The sequence below is a fragment of the Dendrobates tinctorius genome, unplaced genomic scaffold (genome assembly GCF_039654945.1).
Source record: "Dendrobates tinctorius isolate UK_male_01 unplaced genomic scaffold, ASM3965494v1 ptg000120l, whole genome shotgun sequence".
Lineage (NCBI taxonomy): Eukaryota > Metazoa > Chordata > Amphibia > Anura > Dendrobatidae > Dendrobates > Dendrobates tinctorius.
This window is the reverse complement of record NW_027361788.1, coordinates 3,462,593-3,484,421: the sequence shown is the minus strand read 5'-3', so window position 1 is coordinate 3,484,421 and position 21,829 is coordinate 3,462,593. Positions and strand designations below refer to the sequence as shown.

At 42.2% G+C, this 21,829-nt stretch overlaps 1 protein-coding gene across 4 annotated transcripts in view; it reads left to right on the top strand.

The window, feature by feature from the left end:
• Positions 1–21,829, top strand: part of DENND1A (DENN domain containing 1A) — a 973,091-nt gene that overhangs the window by 804,413 nt on the left and 146,849 nt on the right. For all 4 annotated transcript variants that reach the window (XM_073590695.1, XM_073590694.1, XM_073590697.1 and 1 more), the window contains exons 14-16: positions 15,312–15,413; positions 15,489–15,576; positions 15,840–15,880. In XM_073590695.1, the coding sequence (XP_073446796.1) occupies positions 15,312–15,413; positions 15,489–15,576; positions 15,840–15,880 (231 nt within the window). The remainder of the gene's footprint in view (positions 1–15,311; positions 15,414–15,488; positions 15,577–15,839; positions 15,881–21,829) is intronic.

Here is a 21,829-nt window from a genome sequence, read left to right as displayed (position 1 = left end):
TTCATGACTGCTTCTTGGTGGGGGGATCAGGTGATAAACCTCCACTGATCTGAAACTGGTGACCTATCTTAAAGCATCACTCCAGTGATTTGTTAGGTGTCCTGTGTATAAGTGTCATGAAGGTAGTAGAATACTCTCTCGTGCTCCTGTCCCTTCTGGCTTCACTTCACCACATCGGTAACATGACGGATCAGTGTATGGAGCAGTAGTTACTCTCTCAATGTTACATCAATGAGACTCAGAATGAGGCTCTCTAGTTGTTTTTAGCCTCATAGACTTGTATTGAGAAAATGCAAAAAGTGTCTTCTGCACCACATGGTATGATTTGGCTGGTCACAAAAGCAATAAAGTGGTTCTACAGGGGACCGAATCACCACTGAAACTGGGAGAAGATGGAGACCAGTGAACCCAGAGGAAAACAATCATTGGAGTGTGAAAAGTAGTGGATATCTCTTCATTCACAGATGAGTGATCATCAACAAACTGATTTTCTCATTAATTTGTCCATTGAATTGGCCAAACACCTCCTAGATCTATTGATCACTGGCATAGAACCTAAGGTTTAACAGGAAACATCCAATTCCAACAGTTCAGATGCCATGCATGAGACCAAATTAATTTAGATTCCAAGAAAGACTACAGGCTCCAAAATTCAGCCACCTACAATTATTCACACCCCAGATCCCAAGTTTAACCCAAGTCATAGAAGAAAAAGAAAAACCCCTCCTACCTCCAGCCTTCTCTTGTCATCTGGATGCTGCACATGGTGCAAGATAGAAGAAGGGTCCATGAAGACTGTTATCCAGCACCAATAGGAAAATGTTAAAACATAACTTTTAATGTGCAATTAAAAACATGGTGAGAAAAAGCAAAAAGATTAGGGATTTATGAGCTTATGCATTTCTGGTTAGCAACCCTTTTTCAACATGCCAGCCAGTGTAAGTGATTCAGCACAGGCTACTAGAGTTGACATAGGGTGTAGCCAGACAATATCACCATAACGCCACCCACAACTATGGCTGATTGCCACATAATCATGCTTTACAACGAGGGGGCAGAGCTTTATCTGCACTGCAACTGCACCTTCTGACCCTACCCTTTTGAGTTTTGCATCCTTAGTTTGAGTTATAGGTGGGCACCATCTGGCCCTACCTTTTTACGTGTTGCATCATCAGAGAAGGTCAATATGGGGTCACTTGTGTACATTTTCCATTAGACCAAGTATAATTTTACATAATAATTTAGTACACTGGGTCAACGCATCGGATGGGATGTCAGTAATGGGGGACATCATGTAGACCTAGACCGTATGTACTGTCATTGCTTTCCTCACTGAAATCAATATTTCCATTGAAATTAGCCCAAATGTAGAGGAATTTTAAGTGAACATTGAAGATTGTATAGAACAATGCTCTGCAACTAGTATCTCACCAGCTGCTACAGTTGTGGCCAAAAGTATTGACACCCCTCAATTCTGTCAGATAATACTCAGTTTCTTCCTGAAAATGATTGCAAACTCAAATTCTTTGGTATTATTATCTTCATTTAATTGGTCTTAAATGAAAAAAACACAAAAAGAATTGTCCTAAAGCCAAATTGGATATAATTCCACACCAAACATAAAAAAGAGGGGGGACAAAAGTATTGGCACTGTTCAAAAAATCATGTGATGCTTCTCTAATTTGTGTAATTAACAGCACCTGTAACTTACCTGTGGCACCTAACAGGTGTTGGCAATAACTAAATCACACTTGCAGCCAGTTGACATGGATTAAAGTTGACTCAACCTCTGTCCTGTGTCGTTGTGTGTACCACATTGAGCATGGAGAAAAGAAAGAAGACCAAAGAACTGTCTGAGGACTTGAGAAACCAAATTGTGAAGAAGCATGAGCAATCTCAAGGCTACAAGTCCATCTCCAAAGACCTGAATGTTCCTGTGTCTACCGTGCGCAGTGTCATCAAGAAGTTTAAAGCCCATGGCACTGTGGCTAACCTCCCTAGATGTGGACGGAAAAGAAAATTTGACAAGAGATTTCAACGCAAGATTGTGCGGATGTTGGATAAAGAACCTCGATTAACATCCAAGCAAGTTCAAGCTGCCCTGCAGTCCGAGGGTACAACAGTGTCAACCCGTACTATCCGTCGGCGTCTGAATGAAAAAGGACTGTATGGTAGGAGACCCAGGAAGACCCCACTTCTTACCCCGAGACATAAAAAAGCCAGGCTGCAGTTTGCCAAAACCTACCTGAAAAAGCCTAAAACGTTTTGGAAGAATGTTCTCTGGTCAGATGAGACAAAAGTAGAGCTTTTTAGGCAAAGGCATCAACACAGAGTTTACAGGAGAAAAAAAGAGGCTTTCAAAGAAAAAAAACACGGTCCCTACAGTCAAACATGGCGGAGGTTCCCTGATGTTTTGGGGTTGCTTTGCTGCCTCTGGCACTGGACTGCTTGACCGTGTGCATGGCATTATGAAGTCTGAAGACTACCAACAAATTTTGCAGCATAATGTAGGGCCCAGTGTGAGAAAGCTGGGTCTCCCTCAGAGGTCATGGGTCTTCCAGCAGGACAATGACCCAAAACACACTTCAAAAAGCACTAGAAAATGGTTTGAGAGAAAGCACTGGAGACTACTAAGGTGGCCAGCAATGAGTCCTGACCTGAATCCCATAGAACACCTGTGGAGAGATCTAAAAATGGCAGTTTGGAGAAGGCACCCTTCAAATATCAGGGACCTGGAGCAGTTTGCCAAAGAAGAATGGTCTAAAATTCCAGCAGAGCATTGTAAGAAACTCATTGATGGTTACCGGAAGCGGTTGGTTGCAGTTATTTTGGCTAAAGGTTGTGCAACCAAGTAGTAGGCTGAGGGTGTCAATACTTTTGTCTGGCCCATTTTTGGAGTTTTGTGTGAAATGATCAATGTTTTGCTTTTTGCTTCATTCTCTTTTGTGTTTTTTCATTTAAGACAAATTAAATGAAGATAATAATGCCAAAGAATTTGTGTTTGCAATCATTTTCAGGAAGAAACTGAGTATTATCTGACAGAATTGCAGGGGTGTCAATACTTTTGGCCACAACTGTACATAGCATCAAGTGGGCATGCTGGGACATGTGGTTTCTCAGCAGCTAGGAAGCTTGACTATAGCTGGTAGGAACCTAATAACGCAGCACAGCATTTTCTCCCCAAATCTTCCTGCATCGCCACTGATGCCGACTTTAGCCTCCAAATTCCTTGCTGCAATTTTCAGACAATGAATTTTCCCAGCTGAAAAACTTTTGTTGATTTTTTTTTTTTTTTGTTCTTACAAAACCAATCAATTTAATCTCACAATATCGATGTCTCATTCCTTCTTCCATCTCACTAATATGCTTTCCGCTCCCATCTAACCGGAGCCTTGCTATCGTTTTCCCCGCTGTGTCTGAAATAAGTTGCCGTGCGGCCCTTTCATTTTGAGCGCTATACAGATTCTCGAAAACATCAGGAAGCTGTAACAACTTTTTAACGAGCTCCAATAAAACAATCCAAAGGAGGTTTAAAAAGAAAAAACCTTCACCTTACATTAGATAGTATCTGGAAAGCCCAGAAATATATGCTAGGACTAATGAGATCATCAAATACGGCTCAGAAATATAAACTAAATAACACACAATATATTACCCCTGTGGATTTAGAACATAAAGGTTCGTTATAAGCAGTGGAAAAAAAAAGAGAATAGTAAAAATTGCTGGAAAACTCCCTATTTCTAGAGTTTTAATACTTGCCGTAGCCGGGCTGCGCATTTCACTTAGTCTTGGAAGTTGGTAAACATAACTGTTGTCACAAATCTCTCAGCTGAGGATTTGTACCAATTTCCGGGTTAATTTATCTCTCGCTCTGTTTTTACTGTGAAAAGCCGTATCATTTTTATTTTTGATTGTAGCGCTGTCTTGTTATTATAGGGTAAAATAATGAGGTTCACGGACTGTTGCTGTACTGATTACGGGGATTGGACTTTTTCTTGATGAGTATGTCTCACACTTTAAAGTGATCTATTGCAAATCGCCAGTTGATAAATGTATGTTTGTTAATTGCCCCAACGCTGGGACCTTTCCCCCAACTATAAATAATGGGTCCGGAGTCTCCAGTCCCATCTCACTTGTACACCCATAGTGATGAGGAGTTGATCCCACATACCGCCCATAATTTCTCGGAGTTTTGAAGTCAGCCAGACGCAGCTTTACATGATGTACAGAATTTTAATAATAGCGTTGAACATTGATTTGTATGGGCACTAGCAAGAGAGTTTTTTTCCCCCCTCTTAATTAGAATTTTTCTTTTACCTTGTGAATCTTTATAGCGTGTAGGGCGCACTGTCAGCATTTTCCGGTGTTTGCGCATGAAGCGGGCCATCATGTGACCACAAGTATACAGACTAGACATGTGCGGCCCCGCCTAATTCACTTGTTTTGAGAAAAAACGTTTTGATTTTTGTTAAATTGTATTTTTCCAGGGAAGTGCAACGGCCCCAAAAATGCAATTCTGCCTGTTTTTGAATTTTGTTTTCAAATTTAACTAATTTTATAATTTAATAAATTGGACGATTTCATACACGACAATACCAAATATGTTTTATTTATTTTTTAATTCTTTATTTTTGACTGGGGAAAAGTGGGACTATTTAAACTTGTTTTTATATTTTTACGTGTTTTACTGTATATCATTTTTTAGAATTTACTTTTTAATTTTTACTCTACTTTTTAGTCCCCTTAGGGGACTTGAACCTGCAATCGTTTGATCTCTTATACTCTATACTGCAATATTAATATTTCACTATATATTGTAATTTCTGTTATCCTATGAAGTCTGACCTCTGGCTGAGCTTCACATGAGGACTTAGATGGCAGCTATGGGGACCTTCAGCGGGCGTTTAAGTAATGTATTAACTTATCAGCTCCCCTCAATTGCATGGCAGTGGGGCTGATGGAATATGGTGCATAAGCATACTGGAAATTTTGCCATTTAGTGCTGCTACCAGTGATTGACAGCAGTATATAAATGGTGAACAGCAGCAATTCAAGCAAGCTTCGAACGCTGCTGTTACAGGCAGATGCTGGCATCTGCAGCGTTTGGAGCAGGCTTAGGTCCATATATCCAGCAGTGACCCCACCAATACTACAAATATTGCCATCAAATAAAAATCAAATGTCAATGGTCTATGAAGAAGTACAGCAGAGTTTCATACACTGTTGTCGAGAATTACAAATCAACTCCTATTTCTGATCACGAGAACGGGACTCTTCAGCGCCCCTCCTTCGGATGTCAAGCATATGCACACCTTTGCTTCATTGTATATGGAAGTACTGGAGAAAGGCAAGTACAGCGCTCTAGCGGTTGAATACATAATGATTGCAGCAACATGCCCGACACCTCCTCTATTTAGACATGGTTATCTTTGGGAGTTGCAGCAGGCCAACACCTCGCGTTCATTTAAAGGAGCTGTCCACCTTTTTCGGAAAAATGTGTTTTGTTTTTTTTTACTTGAATGCTAAAAATTTTTTTTTTCTTCTTGCAATTGGGTTTCATTAAAAATTTAAAATCTTTTGTCTTCTATGGCCTCTGTGCTTCACTGTCTATTGCTTGCAGAATCAGTTGACTGAGAATTTGTCAGTCAGTCATAGCCCGCTTTGACAGTTATACGTGAAGTTTGTATCTATTATCTTCTGTCTTTTTCTGAGCTCCACTCTCCTGATTTATGACCACAGATCACATCAAAGTTCAATGTGCCAGGAAAACAAAAAACCTGGAAAAGCCAAACGGTGCAAAATTTAGAATGAAAACGAGTTGCAAAAATTATTTTTAGTCCAAACAACATTAATATTTGCCAAAAAAAAATAATTGTCCCCAAATGTGGATAACCCTTTTAAAGGCTCCAGATATAACAAATCAGTTCTTGATTTTCTTCCTATATATGCAGTGGGGAAAAAAGTATTTAGTCAGCCACCAATTGAGCAAGTTCTCTCACTTAAAAAGATGAGAGAGGCCTGTAATTGACATCATAGGCAGACCACAACTATGAGAGTCAAAATGAGAAAACAAATCCAGAAAATCACCTTGTCTGATTTGGCAAGATTTATTTAGCAAATTATTATGGAAAATAAGTTTTTGGTCACCTAAAAACATGCAAGAATTCTGGCTCTCACAGACCTGTAACTTCTTCTTTAAGAGGCTCCTCTATACTCCACTCATTACCTGTAGTAATGGCACCTGTTTGAACTTGTTATCAGTATAAAAGACACCTGTTATGATTGAGTCACCGTAGGAGGCAAAAACAAAAATGCTAAGTCCTGAAAACCAGAGAGGTTGGCAGCTATCGGATTGCAGACCCCTGATCCTATCACAACAACTAACAGTAGCCGTGGGGGGTTCCTACGATGCCCTAGACCCCTCGATCACAGCCGGAGAATTAAATAGGCCTAAAGAAAGAAAGGGGAAATCTAAACTGCCCCAGAGCAGACCCCAAAGCAATAGGCAGCCCCCAACATATAATGACGGTGAAGCAAGATGAAAACACTAACACAGACAGAAAGATAGACTGAGCAAAGACAGGGCCCAAACTACCTAGATAGGAAAGGACAGGAAGGCTGCTGTCTGCAATCTGTGAAAAACCCTATGAAAATAAGAGCCAACAGACTGACAGTGATAAAGGCCCTGAAGACGCTAGGCTTCAAAAAAAGCTATGTCAGTACTCAGGAATATTCTGAAGACAGCAACTGGCAAAAAGAGATTCAGCTCATCCCAGCAGGGAATGGCAGAATCCAGAAAAGCAAGGAAAACAAACACAAAACATAAATGCAAACAGGCAAAGCAGAAAACTTAGCTTTAGGGAAGCAGGAATCAGACTGGTGTCCTAGAAGTCCACAGAGAAATCACCCGCAGGGCAGAAGGGCGTCGGCATCCTTATATCCAGTCAGTGACTCCACTCAGCCAGTCATCCTCATTAGGCTCAGGTGCCTGATAATCAGGCTCATTACCTTCCTTTACCAGAATAGGGAGTTCACCAGACCTCAGTGACGAAGGGGAAAATGAACTCACAACAGACACCTGTCCAGAACCTCAAACAGTCACTACAAATTCCACTATGGTGAAGACCAAAGAGCTATCGAATAACGCCAGAAGCAAAATTGTTTCCCTGCACCAGACTGGAAAGACTGAATCTGCAATAGGCAAGCAGCTTGGTATGATGAAATCAACTGTGGGAACAATAATAACAAGGCATACAAGACCACTGATAATCTCTCTCGATCTGGGGCTCCATGCAAGATCTCACCCCAAGAGGTCAAAACGATCACAATAACGGTGAGCAAAAATCCCAGAACCATATGGGGTGACTTAGTGAATGACCAGCGTAGAGGTGGGACCATCGTAAAAAAGGCTACCATCGTTAGCACACTATGTGTTAGGGCTGGCGGAACGCACCAAATTATAACGTCGTAGTAGGTGCGTTCGCAGCCCGGGCTCCACCGTGCAGAGGTGGTACACTGCTGCTAGAAAATGGCGGAAGAATAGAGCGGCGTAAAAACAGTCACACGTGGTTTACGTCACCCAATGTGAACAGGAGCGGACTCTGTTAATTCATAGAGCTGTGCAGCCGCTGAACGTGGATGCCGGAGCCTGTTTAACTCACAGAGCCCGGCCAAAGAGCACACAGCAAGCGGCCACAGAACTCTACCCCAAGGACACAGGGTTAGAGTCCTTCTAGGCCCATGAGCGCCGCTATAGACGCTGGCTATGGAGTGTGGAGCATGGGCACTGAGGCGTGCCGAGTCACTGATGATGACTAATGCCTGACTCCGACCCTGACCTACCTATGCCTAAGCTTGGGCGCTAGCAGGCTAGGCTGCACAACACATGCGTACCAAGGGTAGGGGTTTCATAATGAGTCAGTCACCAGAGACATTCATATTTGCATACACCACTCACTCCTTATAATCTGAAAATACAGTCTATCCTAGCGCATGGCCAAGCGGCCATGCGAACCTTTTATAGCCGCGAGCGTCCGGGACCTTTCTGGCTTCTCGGATGGGCCAATCCTAACACGAGCAGGATCTGAGCACGTGACCTTCGATCTCCAATGGGAGATCAGTCCACAGGCATGCTCAGTGGTCCGACATGAGGACTTAGTCCCTGGAGAATCTCGCTGCTGAGCAGCATGCATTGCCATAGCTGTGCCAGAGGTGGCAGCAGCAAGCAAACCCACGGAGCTGGTCTGGGCAGAGCGCCGGGACCGATGAGTTTGCTGAGCAACCTCCTCTGCGGCTGGAGAGGAATGGGAGACCGCCGGAAGTAAGGCTCGGGATTCCCGCTGTGCAGTGACAGGAACCCGACGCCTAACATTATGTCACAAGGGACTCAAATCCTGCAGTGCAAGACGTGTCCCCCTGCTTAAGCCAGTACATATCCGGGCCCATCTGAAGTTTGCTAGAGAGCATTTGGATTATGCAGAAGAGTATTGGGAGACTGTCATATGGTCTGATGAAACCAAAGTAGAACTGTTTGTTAGAAACAAAACTTGTCGTGTTTAGAGGAGACAGAATGCTGAGTTGCATCCAAAGAACACCATACCTACTGTGAAGCATGGGGGTGGAAACATCATTTTTTTGGCTGTATCTCTGCAAGGGGGGACCAGGAAAACTGATCCGTGTACATGAAAGAATGAATGGGGTCATGTATCGTGAGATTTTGAGTACAAACCTCCTTCCATCAGCAAGGGCATTCAAGATGAAACATGGATGGGTCTTTTAGCATGATAATGATCCCATATCCAAGAAGTATTGTTTCTCCTTTTGGAGAATGACATGCTAAGCATGCTCGTTAAAGGGTCGACATTAACTTTTAGGATTGCTACTTCGAATAGGTGGCACTAGAGTTCTAGTCCTCTTCCTCTCTGAAGAGACAATTTGCAATGATCCCATGCACACTGCCAGGGCAACGAAGGAGTGGCTATGTAAGAAGCATATGAAGGTCCTGGAGTGGCCTAGCCAGTCTCCAGATCTCAACCCCACAGAAAACCTTCTTAGGGATTTGAAAGTCTATGTTCCCAGCGAGAAGCCCAAAGCATCACTACTCCAGAGGAGATCTGCATAGAGGAATGGGCCAACATACCACCAACAGTGTGTGCCTACGTCATTATCATCAGAACCAGGAGTGATGGTCTACACTTCTCTATCAGGTGGTTTGATGAAGATCCCAGGGTTGGTAATGGCAAGCCCTTGAGGCTTAGAGATTTAAGGACTCATAATAGACGTCTGTGGGCCCCTGGGTTGGAATGTATTAGCGTCACCATGCTTTCTCCAACTATCCGTACGCTAAAGGTATTGGTTTGATCTTTCGGCCATCTAGGGTTTCTCTTCTGCAGCACTCCTTGTGTGCTGGTAAGCTGGTCTTTAACCAAGGTTTAGTCTAAGCCTAGTGGAACTGGTGAAAGACCAGTGTTAGTAAGCACATCCAAGTTTATTATTTGCTTACAACAGTTTTCGTTGCGGTTGTGGCGGTGACTATCACTATACGTTCTGTGCAATAAGAGGTGTTTAAGGTCTATTCTATGGCTGCGGTGTTATAAGTATAACTCATACAACAGTCATTGCTGTTCACTATTGGTGTTGGGGTACAACAGGGGAATGGGTCACTCTGTTTCCTTCTGTATATTCTGCCTACCACATTTAATGCTGAATATTGGCATTCCAGACATATATCAGGCACTCCCTAGGGTGATTAATCTTCTCCAATATCGAAAATTGGCTATATTTTCTTCTGATCTTACAGATCAGTTACTGTATCTAACCTAGTTCTTGCCTGAGATTTTGGTCCTGACTCCTGAGAGCTTCTGTGTTTGGTCCTGAATTCTGAGAGCTTCTTTGTGTTATTTATAGGCACTACTCCTGTGTGCTGTCTGGAGGGATGTATGGAAAAAAGGGAATTAGACCTGCCGCTAATTCGATATCCAGGTAGTCCCTCAGGGCAGCACCCTCATTCCCCTTCCTTGGCTTGCACAAAATCGATCTTCCTGCAGATCATTCATCCATCAAATCGCCATGGCTCGGAATTGAGCTGAAGGCCATGAAAAAGGGGTTTTTCTTGCATATGAGGTCTAGTGGCTCGTATAGACTGCTTGCATCCATCCTTCGGTACTAATTTTGAAAAATACCGGAGGATAGAGGTAAGGCCTGTTTCACACTTGCTTTTTTTTGCAGCGCGTTTTTCCCGCAAAAAAACGCATTGAAAAACGCATACAAAAGCATACAACTGCTGCGTTTTTTTCAAGCATTTTTATGAGCATGCATGAAAAAAACGCAGCGTTTTTATGCGTTTGTATGCGTTTTTAGTGCGTTTTTACCGCGTTTGCGTTTTTTTCCAACATTAGGTGGCCCCTCACACTAACCCAAACCATGACTTTACTAACCCTAACCCTGACCCTAACCCTAACCCTTAACCAAACCATACTTAACCCTGACCCTAACCCTAACCCTTAACCAAACCATACTTAACCCTAACCCTGACCCTAACCCTTAACCAAACCATACTTAACCTTAACCCTAACCCTGACCCTAACCCTGACCCTAACCCTTAACCAAACCATACTTAACCCTAACCCTGACCCTAACCCTTAACCAAACCATACTTAACCCTAACCCTGACCCTAACCCTTAACCAAACCATACTTAACCCTAACCCTGACCCTAACCCTGACCCTAACCCTTAACCAAACCATACTTAACCCTGACCCTAACCCTGACCCTAACCCTAACCCTGACCCTAACCCTTAACCAAACCATACTTAACCCTAACCCTGACCCTAACCCTTAACCAAACCATACTTAACCTTAACCCTAACCCTAAACCCCCTTAACTAACCCTAACTTTACCCAAACCCCTAAATTCCATTGTCTAAACTAATGGTAAAAAAAAAAACGCATGTGCAAAAAAACGCATACATAAGCATGCCAATGCGCACATATGCTCACCATAGACTTATAATGGGTGTCTTGCTGTAAAAAAACGCATTGCGCGCGCATGCGTTTTTTTGAGGCAAATCGGACGCACAAAAAATGCAACAAGTTGCATTTTGTGCGCCCGAGCGCATACCGCAAAAAAACGCATGCGCGGTAAAACGCGTACAAACGCATGTGTATGCGCACATAAGCGCATCCCATGCAAAGTATAGGAAAAAAAAACGCATGCGCTATTTAGCGCTAAATTACCGTGAAAAAAAACGCAAATGTGAAACCAGCCTAAGAGGGGCCTTTTATCCTCGCTGATCCTGTCTTGTCATAGGTCAAGGAAGGACTACCTCCTGAGGGACTACCTGGAAATGGAATTATCGGTACCCCTAATTCCCTTTTTTCGGCCCTTCGTCTCTGGTCACTGACTCCAACACCTGAATACAATGTAAACATTCCATTTTAATTTACAAAATGTATCAAATAAATGTTACTTTTACATATTGTGTTCCAGCCTGGCTTTTATATTACACGATAGACATGGGCATACATGGGATCTTCAGTGAGCCATTATTCAGCTTTGAGAACGTATACCATGCAGATCGTCTCTTCTAATACTTGGTAGCATTGACAATCCCAGGTCTAATGCAGGTGTCTATTTAATACACGTATTACTTGTGAAGTGATCAGATACGTTCTCAGAACCGAGGCAACGCTGTTCAGCAGGTAAAAAGTATCTGTGGCCTTTTTTCTATGTACCCCCCACCGGATGAATAACTAAACTAGTAAATTATTATAATGTATGCAGACATTTTCACATCAGATTTGTCAATAGCGATGTCTCGCCAGTATAAAGTGTATCACAGAATGAGAAGAAATAGCATTCATAAAACATTTATAAGTGTAGCACAAGTAGGGCTGAATGTTGTCAGTTTGTTTTGCGAAAAAATAAATTAGCATACAAAAAACTAAAAGACCTTGGAGTAATATTAGTGATGTGACTGTTGTGCTGAAATCTGACATCTATCCTTATGTGAGCGATCTTGTGAAATAATTATGAAAACTTCTTGGGCAAATCTGAAAGAAGAAATATGTTGGGAAAGAAGGATGTGGATCAGAATATAATCAGTAGAGAAGTGTAGAACCTCGTCTGTGGACCGGCTCGTCTCCATTTTTCGGGCAATTTTATGTTTTTATTTCAATGGAGAATGATTTACGTCGTTAAAAAGTAAATTTAGCATCAATTTGTACACAGCTATCATTCATATCGAACTTATGTGACTTATGTTGTGGTGTATGCAGAAGAGAAAGGGCCCCATAGCAATACATAAATGGTTTCACCATTATGGTTCAGAGTTTTGTCCCCAATGGTAGAAGGGCCCATAGGATGGGGCTACTCGGCAAATTTGGCCACGACACTATATCATAGTGCAATTGAGTGTGCTCGCATTATGACTCAGAGGGTACTACGACCATGACAAGCAAGTCTCAAAAAGTTTGATGCAACTTGCTTGTCGTGGTTGCACTTGTATTGCTCTGCAATGTAATGCTCTGCAATTGTCAAAGTTGCCATGTAGCCCCAGCCTTATGTTTGTTTGTTGCTCCACTGGTTTCCACCTCCTTGCTTGCATTACCCCTTAATGACCGGGCTGTTTTTCCTTTTTTTTTATTCCTTTCCTGCCAAGGGCCAGAACTCTTTTACTTTTCCATCGACATAGCCATGTGGGGGGATGTTTTTTTTCAGGTCAAGTTATAGTTTTGAATAGCACGATTCATTTTATAATTTTGAAGCAGAAATTCCAAGTGCGTTGAAATTGCAAAAATAAAGTGCAATGCCACAATTTTTGTTTAGGTTTTTTTATTCGTCATGCTCACTATATGGTAAAACTGACTTGGTAATATGATTCTCCATGTCTGTACGATTATGCAGATGCCAAACTTTCTGTTGCAACAGCCAAAAAACAAATATACTCAGCACTGCTATATATAGAGAGAAAATGTATGATCTCCTATGAATGTCACCTAAACGCTGGAGAATCATAATTGTGAGGATCTGGCCACGAACTAAAGACTAGTGGACCAGTTGACATAGAGTGGACTTCATGGCTCTAAGAGATGTGGACTTTTCCAGCATGGAGCACCGTTTACGTTGATCTTATTGTTGTGTATTATTAGAGATTTGCTTGCTCATCAGTTTAAGGTGCACATATCTCTCCTGGAAAGTGTTCTGTCTCAGGAATTGATTTTTGCATTCAATGACAGTAAGCAGAGAAAGACATGTGGGCTGGATCTTATGTATACATTAGGGCAGACAGGAGATTGTTAAAGGTAAAGCAATCATTCCATTACTCTCATCATCATCATCTCATGGGCCTCAATTAAGCCATTGTTCTCACATTCACTAATCCCATTGTGTGGATGGGGCTAGTAGACCCAGTGGAGTCATCACCATAGGTGATCTTGCATGCAGTCCCAGGTGATGGGGCTCGGGCACAGGAAAATACCTCCACCAATGTAATGTTAGCTTTGGGGAGTGTTTCCTGAGGGCTAGGCTCAATTCCAGGGGGCGGCTTGGAGTACTGAGGACACTGACAAGAAAATGGAGGGCTTGTTGCTGGTTGGAGCTGGATACCTGTGCTACGGTCGTGGTATCTGTCATCTGGATGAGCATGGAGTGTGACTATTGACTACACTGGCGGGAGATACAAAAGCTGTGGACCAACCAAAAGTTGGTAGACAATGGGTATCGTCTGCTTTGGGAACAGCTGAACTACCAGCCTCGGGTTGGGATCTTGTGGACTGAGGGCATTGTATTTTGGTAATCTACCCAGTGTTGCTGTAAGACCATGGACGTAAAAAATTAAAAATATAGTTGCATCGTTAACCTGCCTAGCTGATTATTACAACCCACAACCTTCACAGTAATGACAAGCACGGAGGTCTTTAACTGACCCCTGGCTGTCAGGGCAATGCATCGGCGCCCCACGATCATGCATGGTTGTCACAGGATCAAGTGAGTGGTCACAGAATTCTTTAGGAGCGTGTGTTCTGGCTATTCTGCACAAGTATCTTGTATGTACCTCTGGTTTGTAAAGAACTTTAAAATTAGCACTGAGTTGGAAAAAATATCCACATCTCTAGAACAGTATGGTGGTGGTGGATTAAAACAAAATAAAATACTCAGGGGAGTAAAGGGACCCAGTGACATGTCCTCTCTAAGGTATGTGCAAATGAAGTTTTTTTGAGGCACAAAAACTCATTGTGGTTTTCAGGAGGAATCCAACTTGTTTTTTTTTCACCATTTTTTACATTATTTCTTCACACTTTTTTTGCAGTCTTTAGACTTGACAATATCAAGTTTCAAACAGATTCCAAGAGAATTTGCCAGTAAAGAATTGACGCCTCTATTCTGTTTTTTTTGGTCCTTGACCAGGTTTTCAAAAACTTGTTAAAAAAAAATCGCAAAGGCTTGTTGTATGAACAACAATGGGGATTTTCCACTGAAATTAATAGGAAGAGAATCCAAAGAGTATCTGTATTGGGATTTTATATGGATTTTTGGAACAAATCTGCTTCAAATTCCACTTAAAAGAAAAAACCCACAGCTCTGCTCTGTGGATCAACCACGGATGCGTTCTCTCTCCAAGGGTCCCAAAGCCACAATATGACTCCATATAAGCGCTAAAATAGTTTGCATAGTTGGGTTACCGAGCCGTTAAAGGGGTTTTCCTTTAAGTTCCTAAGCTGCCACTTCAAATTTCAAAGGAACATGGCCCTTTAAATACTTTAAATTTCTGCCAAAAAGCACTTTCACTAAATCCCCATGAACATTAGACAGCTGTCAGACAAACAATGATTTGGGCAATAGCTCTCTCTTGCGACTTCTCATACACAGGATCCCATTGCCACCTCACAGCTGCCATCCTGCAGATCATCACTGATAATAAAAAGTGACCACTGAAGCCAACTGTCTATTGCCTTCTACCTTGATATCACTGATCGGCTGCAGCGGTGTGTTGTGGATAGGCCGTCACCGCTATAGCCCTTACCCAAAGTTATACTGCGACAGATGTGGTTACTGAACTGCTGGAAGCGGGTTGTTATTCGAGGGATCCAGTCTGACTGCCATAGAAGGGAAATCTATCCACATTGCACAAGAATAAGTAGAATTGACTTTTTATCTTTTCCCTTCCTATGTTACTGAGCAGGAGTTATGCCTAGAAATCTCATCTCGCGTAGAAAGAATTAAAGGTGGAATTTACCCTGGTTCTGAATACTGCAGACAACCCATTGATACGTTTTGCCCCCTCTAATTTTTGTCTGTCTGCCCCCGACAGGAGGAGCCAATTACCTTTTGTGAAGAAACATTTGTGTCCCATCGTTCCAGCGGGATGAGACCGTTCCTTCAGAATGCGATTCAGCTTCAGCTATTTAAACAGGTATGAGATTGGAGAAAGCCTCTCAGAATGGCTCCGCTACTTATAGCGGCCGTGTTTAATCCCTTTCTCTTCTAGTTCATAGATGGGCGTCTTGACCTGCTGAACACTGGAAATGGATTCAGTGATGTCTTTGAAGAAGAGATTAATATGGGCGAATATGCAGGTAAAGCATATCGGTGCAGATGGGTACGATGCCTATTAGATGTAGCCCTCTTACCTCTGTTATTCTAACCGCCATTGTGTGGACAGCATTCTCAAACTTAAAGATACCTAGTACAGTTATAAACCGCACAGAAATCTGTTATTTAACCCATTTCCAGCTTCTATTTCACTGATTTTTAGCTCATTTTGATTATTTAATTTCATCTTTTGCTACTTACTTTGGGTTTATAGCCATTTAACCTTTTTTTTTCCTCATTCTTGCAGGCAGTGACAAGCTGTACCATCAATGGCTGTCAACGGTAAAAGTAAGTATGCAGTCCCCTGACTTTGTGGTCCAATATATTGTGTAACATATACTACCTCTAAGTTTTTATTTCTGTAATGTTATAAATATACTTTTTAATGAAATTTCTGAAGAAAATGACCCCAATGAAAAAAGACTTTTGATCTGACTGCTGCACATGGAGCATTTTTTACATTTCGGGAGCCCCTGTGCTTTCCAGTGCTGGTGGAACACATGGCAGCATTGTGACCAGGTCTAGGGCTTGCTATCCATTATGCAGATGACACATCCTAGGTGGTCTACAATCTCTGCAATGGTCCAAGATTCGAGGCTGAGAGGCCATCAATCCAATAGGTGCTTGTGCGCCTACTGCGACTTCTGTAGGTGGTTGTGGGTATGGGCCTGGTGATGTTCCTTCGAAGAGAACAAGACCAATCTGAGATTTCCAGTTTCTGCCACAGTGCCTGTTATTTCTCCTACTGTTTCCGATCAACTTCTGTCTGCACCTAGAAGGAGATCGGCTTCTCACTGATGTAACTCGTTGCTGCCTGTTTTCACCCATTGCACTGGGCGCTGCGATGAAGACCAAGTTCTGCCTGATCTGCTATATATAGGGAAAGGACCAACCAATATTCCTATAACCAAATGTTTCTGGCTGAATAAGAGAGACGCACCCAACAGTCACAAAATATCCAAAAGAAAAATGTTTCTACAAAATATCTCACAAATATATCAATTTTATAAAATATAAAATATCATAACAGGTTTTGTTAAAAAAAAGCAGAGTAACTCAGAGGAGGGCTGAGAACAAACCAGCAAAGGCTATAAACAGTATATAGTTAATATACCCACATATCTTTTCCCTATTGATTAACATGTACATCAAATAGAATAGTATAGTATACAAACTTACATACCGTAGTAATGATGTGGAGCCCTGTTATATGTTAAGCCCAGTGCTCTAGCGCGCGTTTCACCCAGCTTTGTCAGGAGCATGATCCCTTCCGCCAACAAGGCCAACCTGATCTTTCTATGACCATTTAAATAGCCACCTGTGATTATGCTTATCTGATAGCAACTTCCCCTATGAGTGCGCAAACATAGGAAGCGGCACTCACCACTGGCAATTCAATCAGAAAGCAGTTTTATTCGGTCATGGGATTGTGAACAGAGACACACAAAGTGAACATTTACAATAACTTAAAAGAGTAAAAGACAAGACATTTGTGTTATATTTAAAGTGTAACCCTATGAGTAACATTGTAAAATCCATGATGGGGCATGAATGAAATTGATCCATTATTATTGGATATTACCATTAAAAAGCCTATCGTTAGCATAAGAAGAAGAGCTTGAGAGACATAGTAGTATATAAGTCAGATTCACACAAGAAATTAATTACAATAGACTTAGGAAAACAGTATTAAAGGGGAATTTTAAATGTCGACTTAACTATTGTACTTACATGTACTGTAAAACATGCAAAACAGAAGCCGCGGAGACACCATCACGTGTTTCTCAATGCAAGCAATGACCAGCCAGGTCTTTGCCCGGGAAGGAACAACCACGGGAAGAGCAGTCTCCAATGAAGGAAACCACCTATGCCAAAACATGGTATCCATCCACATACAGCTGTTTCGGGGTATTGCCCCTCATCAGTGTGGAGTAGGAAACTGGCTGGTAGGAGCAATGCCTAGTAAAAAGACTATGAAGAGGAGGATGAATGAACTCATGGAGATCAACATCCGACACTGCGGAGACACCATCACGTGTTTCTCAACGCAGTGATTCTAGAGCACTGCCCCCATCCCTTATGGGAAATATGTAAAACATGCAAAACAGAAGCCGCGGAGACACCATCACGTGTTTCTCAACGCAAGCAATGACCAGCCAGGTCTTTGTCCGGGAAGGAACAACCACGGCAGTCTCCAATGAAGGAAACCACCTATGCCAAAACATGGTATCCATCCACATACAGCTGTTTCGGGGTATTGCCCCTCATCAGTGTGGAGTAGGAAACTGGCTGGTAGGAGCAATGCCTAGTAAAAAGACTATGAAGAGGAGGATGAATGAACTCATGGAGATCAACATCCGACACTGCGGAGACACCATCACGTGTTTCTCAACGCAGTGATTCTAGAGCACTGCCCCCATCTCTTATGGGAAATATGGCTGGTCATGGCTGGTCATTGCTTGCGTTGAGAAGCACGTGATGGTGTCTCCGTGGCTTCTGTTTTGCATGTTTTACATATTTCCCATAAGGGATGGGGGCAGTGCTCTAGAATCACTGCGTTGAGAAACACGTGATGGTGTCTCCGCAGTGTCGGATGTTGATCTCCATGAGTTCATTCATCCTCCTCTTCATAGTCTTTTTACTAGGCATTGCTCCTACCAGCCAGTTTCCTACTCCACACTGATGAGGGGCAATACCCCGAAACAGCTGTATGTGGATGGATACCATGTTTTGGCATAGGTGGTTTCTTTCATTGGAGACTGCCTTTCCCGTGGTTGTTCCTTCCCGGGCAAAGACCTGGCTGGTCATTGCTTGCGTTGAGAAACACGTGATGGTGTCTCCGCGGCTTCTGTTTTGCATGTTTTACATATTTCCCATAAGGGATGGGGGCAGTGCTCTAGAATCACTGCGTTGAGAAACACGTGATGGTGTCTCCGCAGTGTCGGACGTTGATCTCCATGAGTTCATTCATCCTCCTCTTCATAGTCTTTTTACTAGGCATTGCTCCTACCAGCCAGTTTCCTACTCCACACTGATGAGGGGCAATACCCCGAAACAGCTGTATGTGGATGGATACCATGTTTTGGCATAGGTGGTTTCCTTCATTGGAGACTGCCCTTCCCGTGGTTGTTCCTTCCCGGGCAAAGACCTGGCTGGTCATTGCTTGCGTTGAGAAACACGTGATGGTGTCTCCGCGGCTTCTGTTTTGCATGTTTTACATATTTCCCATAAGGGATGGGGGCAGTGCTCTAGAATCACTGCGTTGAGAAACACGTGATGGTGTCTCCGCAGTGTCGGATGTTGATCTCCATGAGTTCATTCATCCTCCTCTTACATGTACTGTAAAGATCACGTTAAATTAGGGGATTACATTCATAGTGACAAGAAGCTACAGTTCAAATGGAGCATGGCAACACTGCATGATTCAAAAGTAAAGAGAGGAGTCAGATAATGCTGCGTCCTGTCACCATTTCTCTTCCATTTATATGTAGAAGCTATTTTCAGGAAGGCTGGACTTACTGAAAAAGAAGGAACCAAAATTGCTGAACGAATCATCAACAATCTTAAATACATAGACAATACATCATTGATATCAACAAGCGTAGATGGAATGATGGAATGATAGACTTATTACCAAGTGTAAAGACAGAAAGCTCGAACATGGGACTGGTGCTCAATGCAGAAAAGACAAAGATACTGACTACTGCCAAATACGACCGGGACACATTTGAGATGGACGACAACGAGTTGTAAAGGACTTCAACCTACTCATATCGATGATCACTCAAGATGCAGCGACAACACCGGAAGTCAATAAGAGGACAGTGAAGTCACTGGACAAGGTCTTCAAATCGAGGAAGATTTCCATAGCGACAAAGACACGGCTGGGTACTTAGTTTGGTCTTTTCTGTAGTGACATACAGATGCTAAAACTGGATGATAAAGAAACAAGACAGAAGAAGAATTGATGCTTTCAAAGTGTGGTGCTGCAGAAGAATGTTATCAATGCTATAGATGTCAAGAAGAACAAACAAATCAGGTCAGACATGTCACTGGAAGCAAGAATCACCAAGCTAGGACTTGCGTACTTTTGACACATCATACGAGGCGAGAAATCACTGGAGAAGGACATCATGATCGGAAGAATAGAATGACCAACGCGAAGAGGAAGACCAACAACCCAATGGCTTGATACTATCAAGATAATGGTGGAGAAGACCCTGCTGGACCTATCTAGGCATTCTCAAGACCGATCTTCGCACAGAGCGTTCATCCATCAGGTTGCTATGGCCTGAAATCAAGTCGAAGGCTATTAAAGAAATAAACCATTCATAGCGTAAATTAACTTTTTACTCGCCAGAGTAAATATATATGCAGTCTTGTGTGACTGCGGGAGGTTTTACATTGGAAAAACTATTTGTCACTTATTCAAACGCTTCTGTGAACATGTACGATCATTGCAGTCTGGAAGAAGAGGTTGTCCGAGACTCATTGATCACATAAGGCGAGTTTACGGAGCTGACCCTGACCTGATGTGGTTTTTGGGATTACACTTTGATAAAGTATGTGGAGAAGGGGATGATCGCCACAAAATGCTGCTAAAGAAAAAAAATATTTTATTGAAGACAGGCTCTGGGACTGATCGCAATGATTTAAGCCCCTTTTTTAATAACTAATTTTATTAAATTTTACAATCAGAAATGAGACAAAACAATCACAATTTGGCTTACAAATTAGAGGATCAGAAAGAATGGAGTACAATTATTATTTGTTTTTGAAAGATGTTTCCCCCAGTGGCATCAAAACATATTGTTCAATAGAACAGAAAAAGACAGAAGGTCCACCAGCAGTTCTAAATGATGCCAAGTTAAGATGACTCCACCTCCATACTCATATTACAATTTTTATAAAACCACAACACTAAGACGAGACATACACATAGGGAAGAAGAAACCTGTTCAAAACCCTAAATGCTCCTAACTGTTGTTTTGGGCCCTAAAATAGTCCCTGAGAACCCAGATGGTTTCAAATCTGTCCAAACTCGCATTCAATAAGGCTATATGCTCCATCCTGTGGATGTTGACTGTTCTATCCAAAATCTTCTGATAAGAGGGGGGAGTAGTCTCCAATGAAGGGCAATCAAACATCTAGCTGCCATCAACAGATGTAACAGAAGTCTGGTCGAATTCTTCCCAATCCCTCTGGGGGAAACATTTGGTATGTATATAGCAGGGTCCAGCTCATCCTTCACATATAGAACCTTTTGTATTAAGGTGTTCACCTTTTCCAAAAATCCGGCCAGCCCAGGGCAAGACCAGAAAATGTGGAACTGAGAACCCAGTGCTGAGCAACAACACCAGCAAATACTTGGGAGCTGGAGGTTTAGTCTATGAAGGAGCTCTGGAGTGTGATACCAAAACATCAGCATTTTATATTGGTTTTCCTTATAAAGGGTGCAGATAGAGGGTTTGGACGAATATTCCCATATATTCTGCCAGCATTGGGGAGACAACGTCCTTCCCAGGGGAGACAACGTCCTTCCCAGAAGAGACTCCCATCTAACCATATACGGATGTTTCAAGGAGGGGTCAGTCGAGGAGAACCCAAGATCCTGTAAATATCTGATCTTAACCCTTTAGTTGATGTGCCTTCCTTACAAATCCTCTCAAATTTTGTTGGTTGAGAAACCGTCAATGAACCATATAGTGAAGACGCCATGTGCTTAATCTGCATGAACTGGAAGAACTCTCTATATTAGTAATAGCAAATTTCGATTTTATATCATCAATCAAGAGGACTTTCAATGTATTTCCATCCACAAAATCTGCAAATCTAAATAATCCTGCCGAAATCCACAGGTGGACCCTTTTTTTTTAATATAATCAGTGCAAACTAGTGTCTTACTTTTTAATAAGATCAGAGCCAGAAGAAGCGTGTACTTAGGTGAAACAGCTTTCTCGTTCACTTTGTGTGACTGTTCTCCACCCTTTGATGTACCAAATGAAACTTCTTTCTGATTGAATTGCTAGTGCGCAATGCCGCTTTCTACATTTTCTTAATCTGCTTTTTAAGTTTCAAGTTGGATCTTTTTCAAGCTGAGCACCCCAAGATCTGAGCATGCACACCAAATATTTTGACTTCCTGGATTTTTTTTTTTTTGAGTCGACTGTTTTTATTTTTTGCTATTGTTCCCTATAATAAGACCTGTGAGACCAACCATTAGTTAACCTAGGCTGA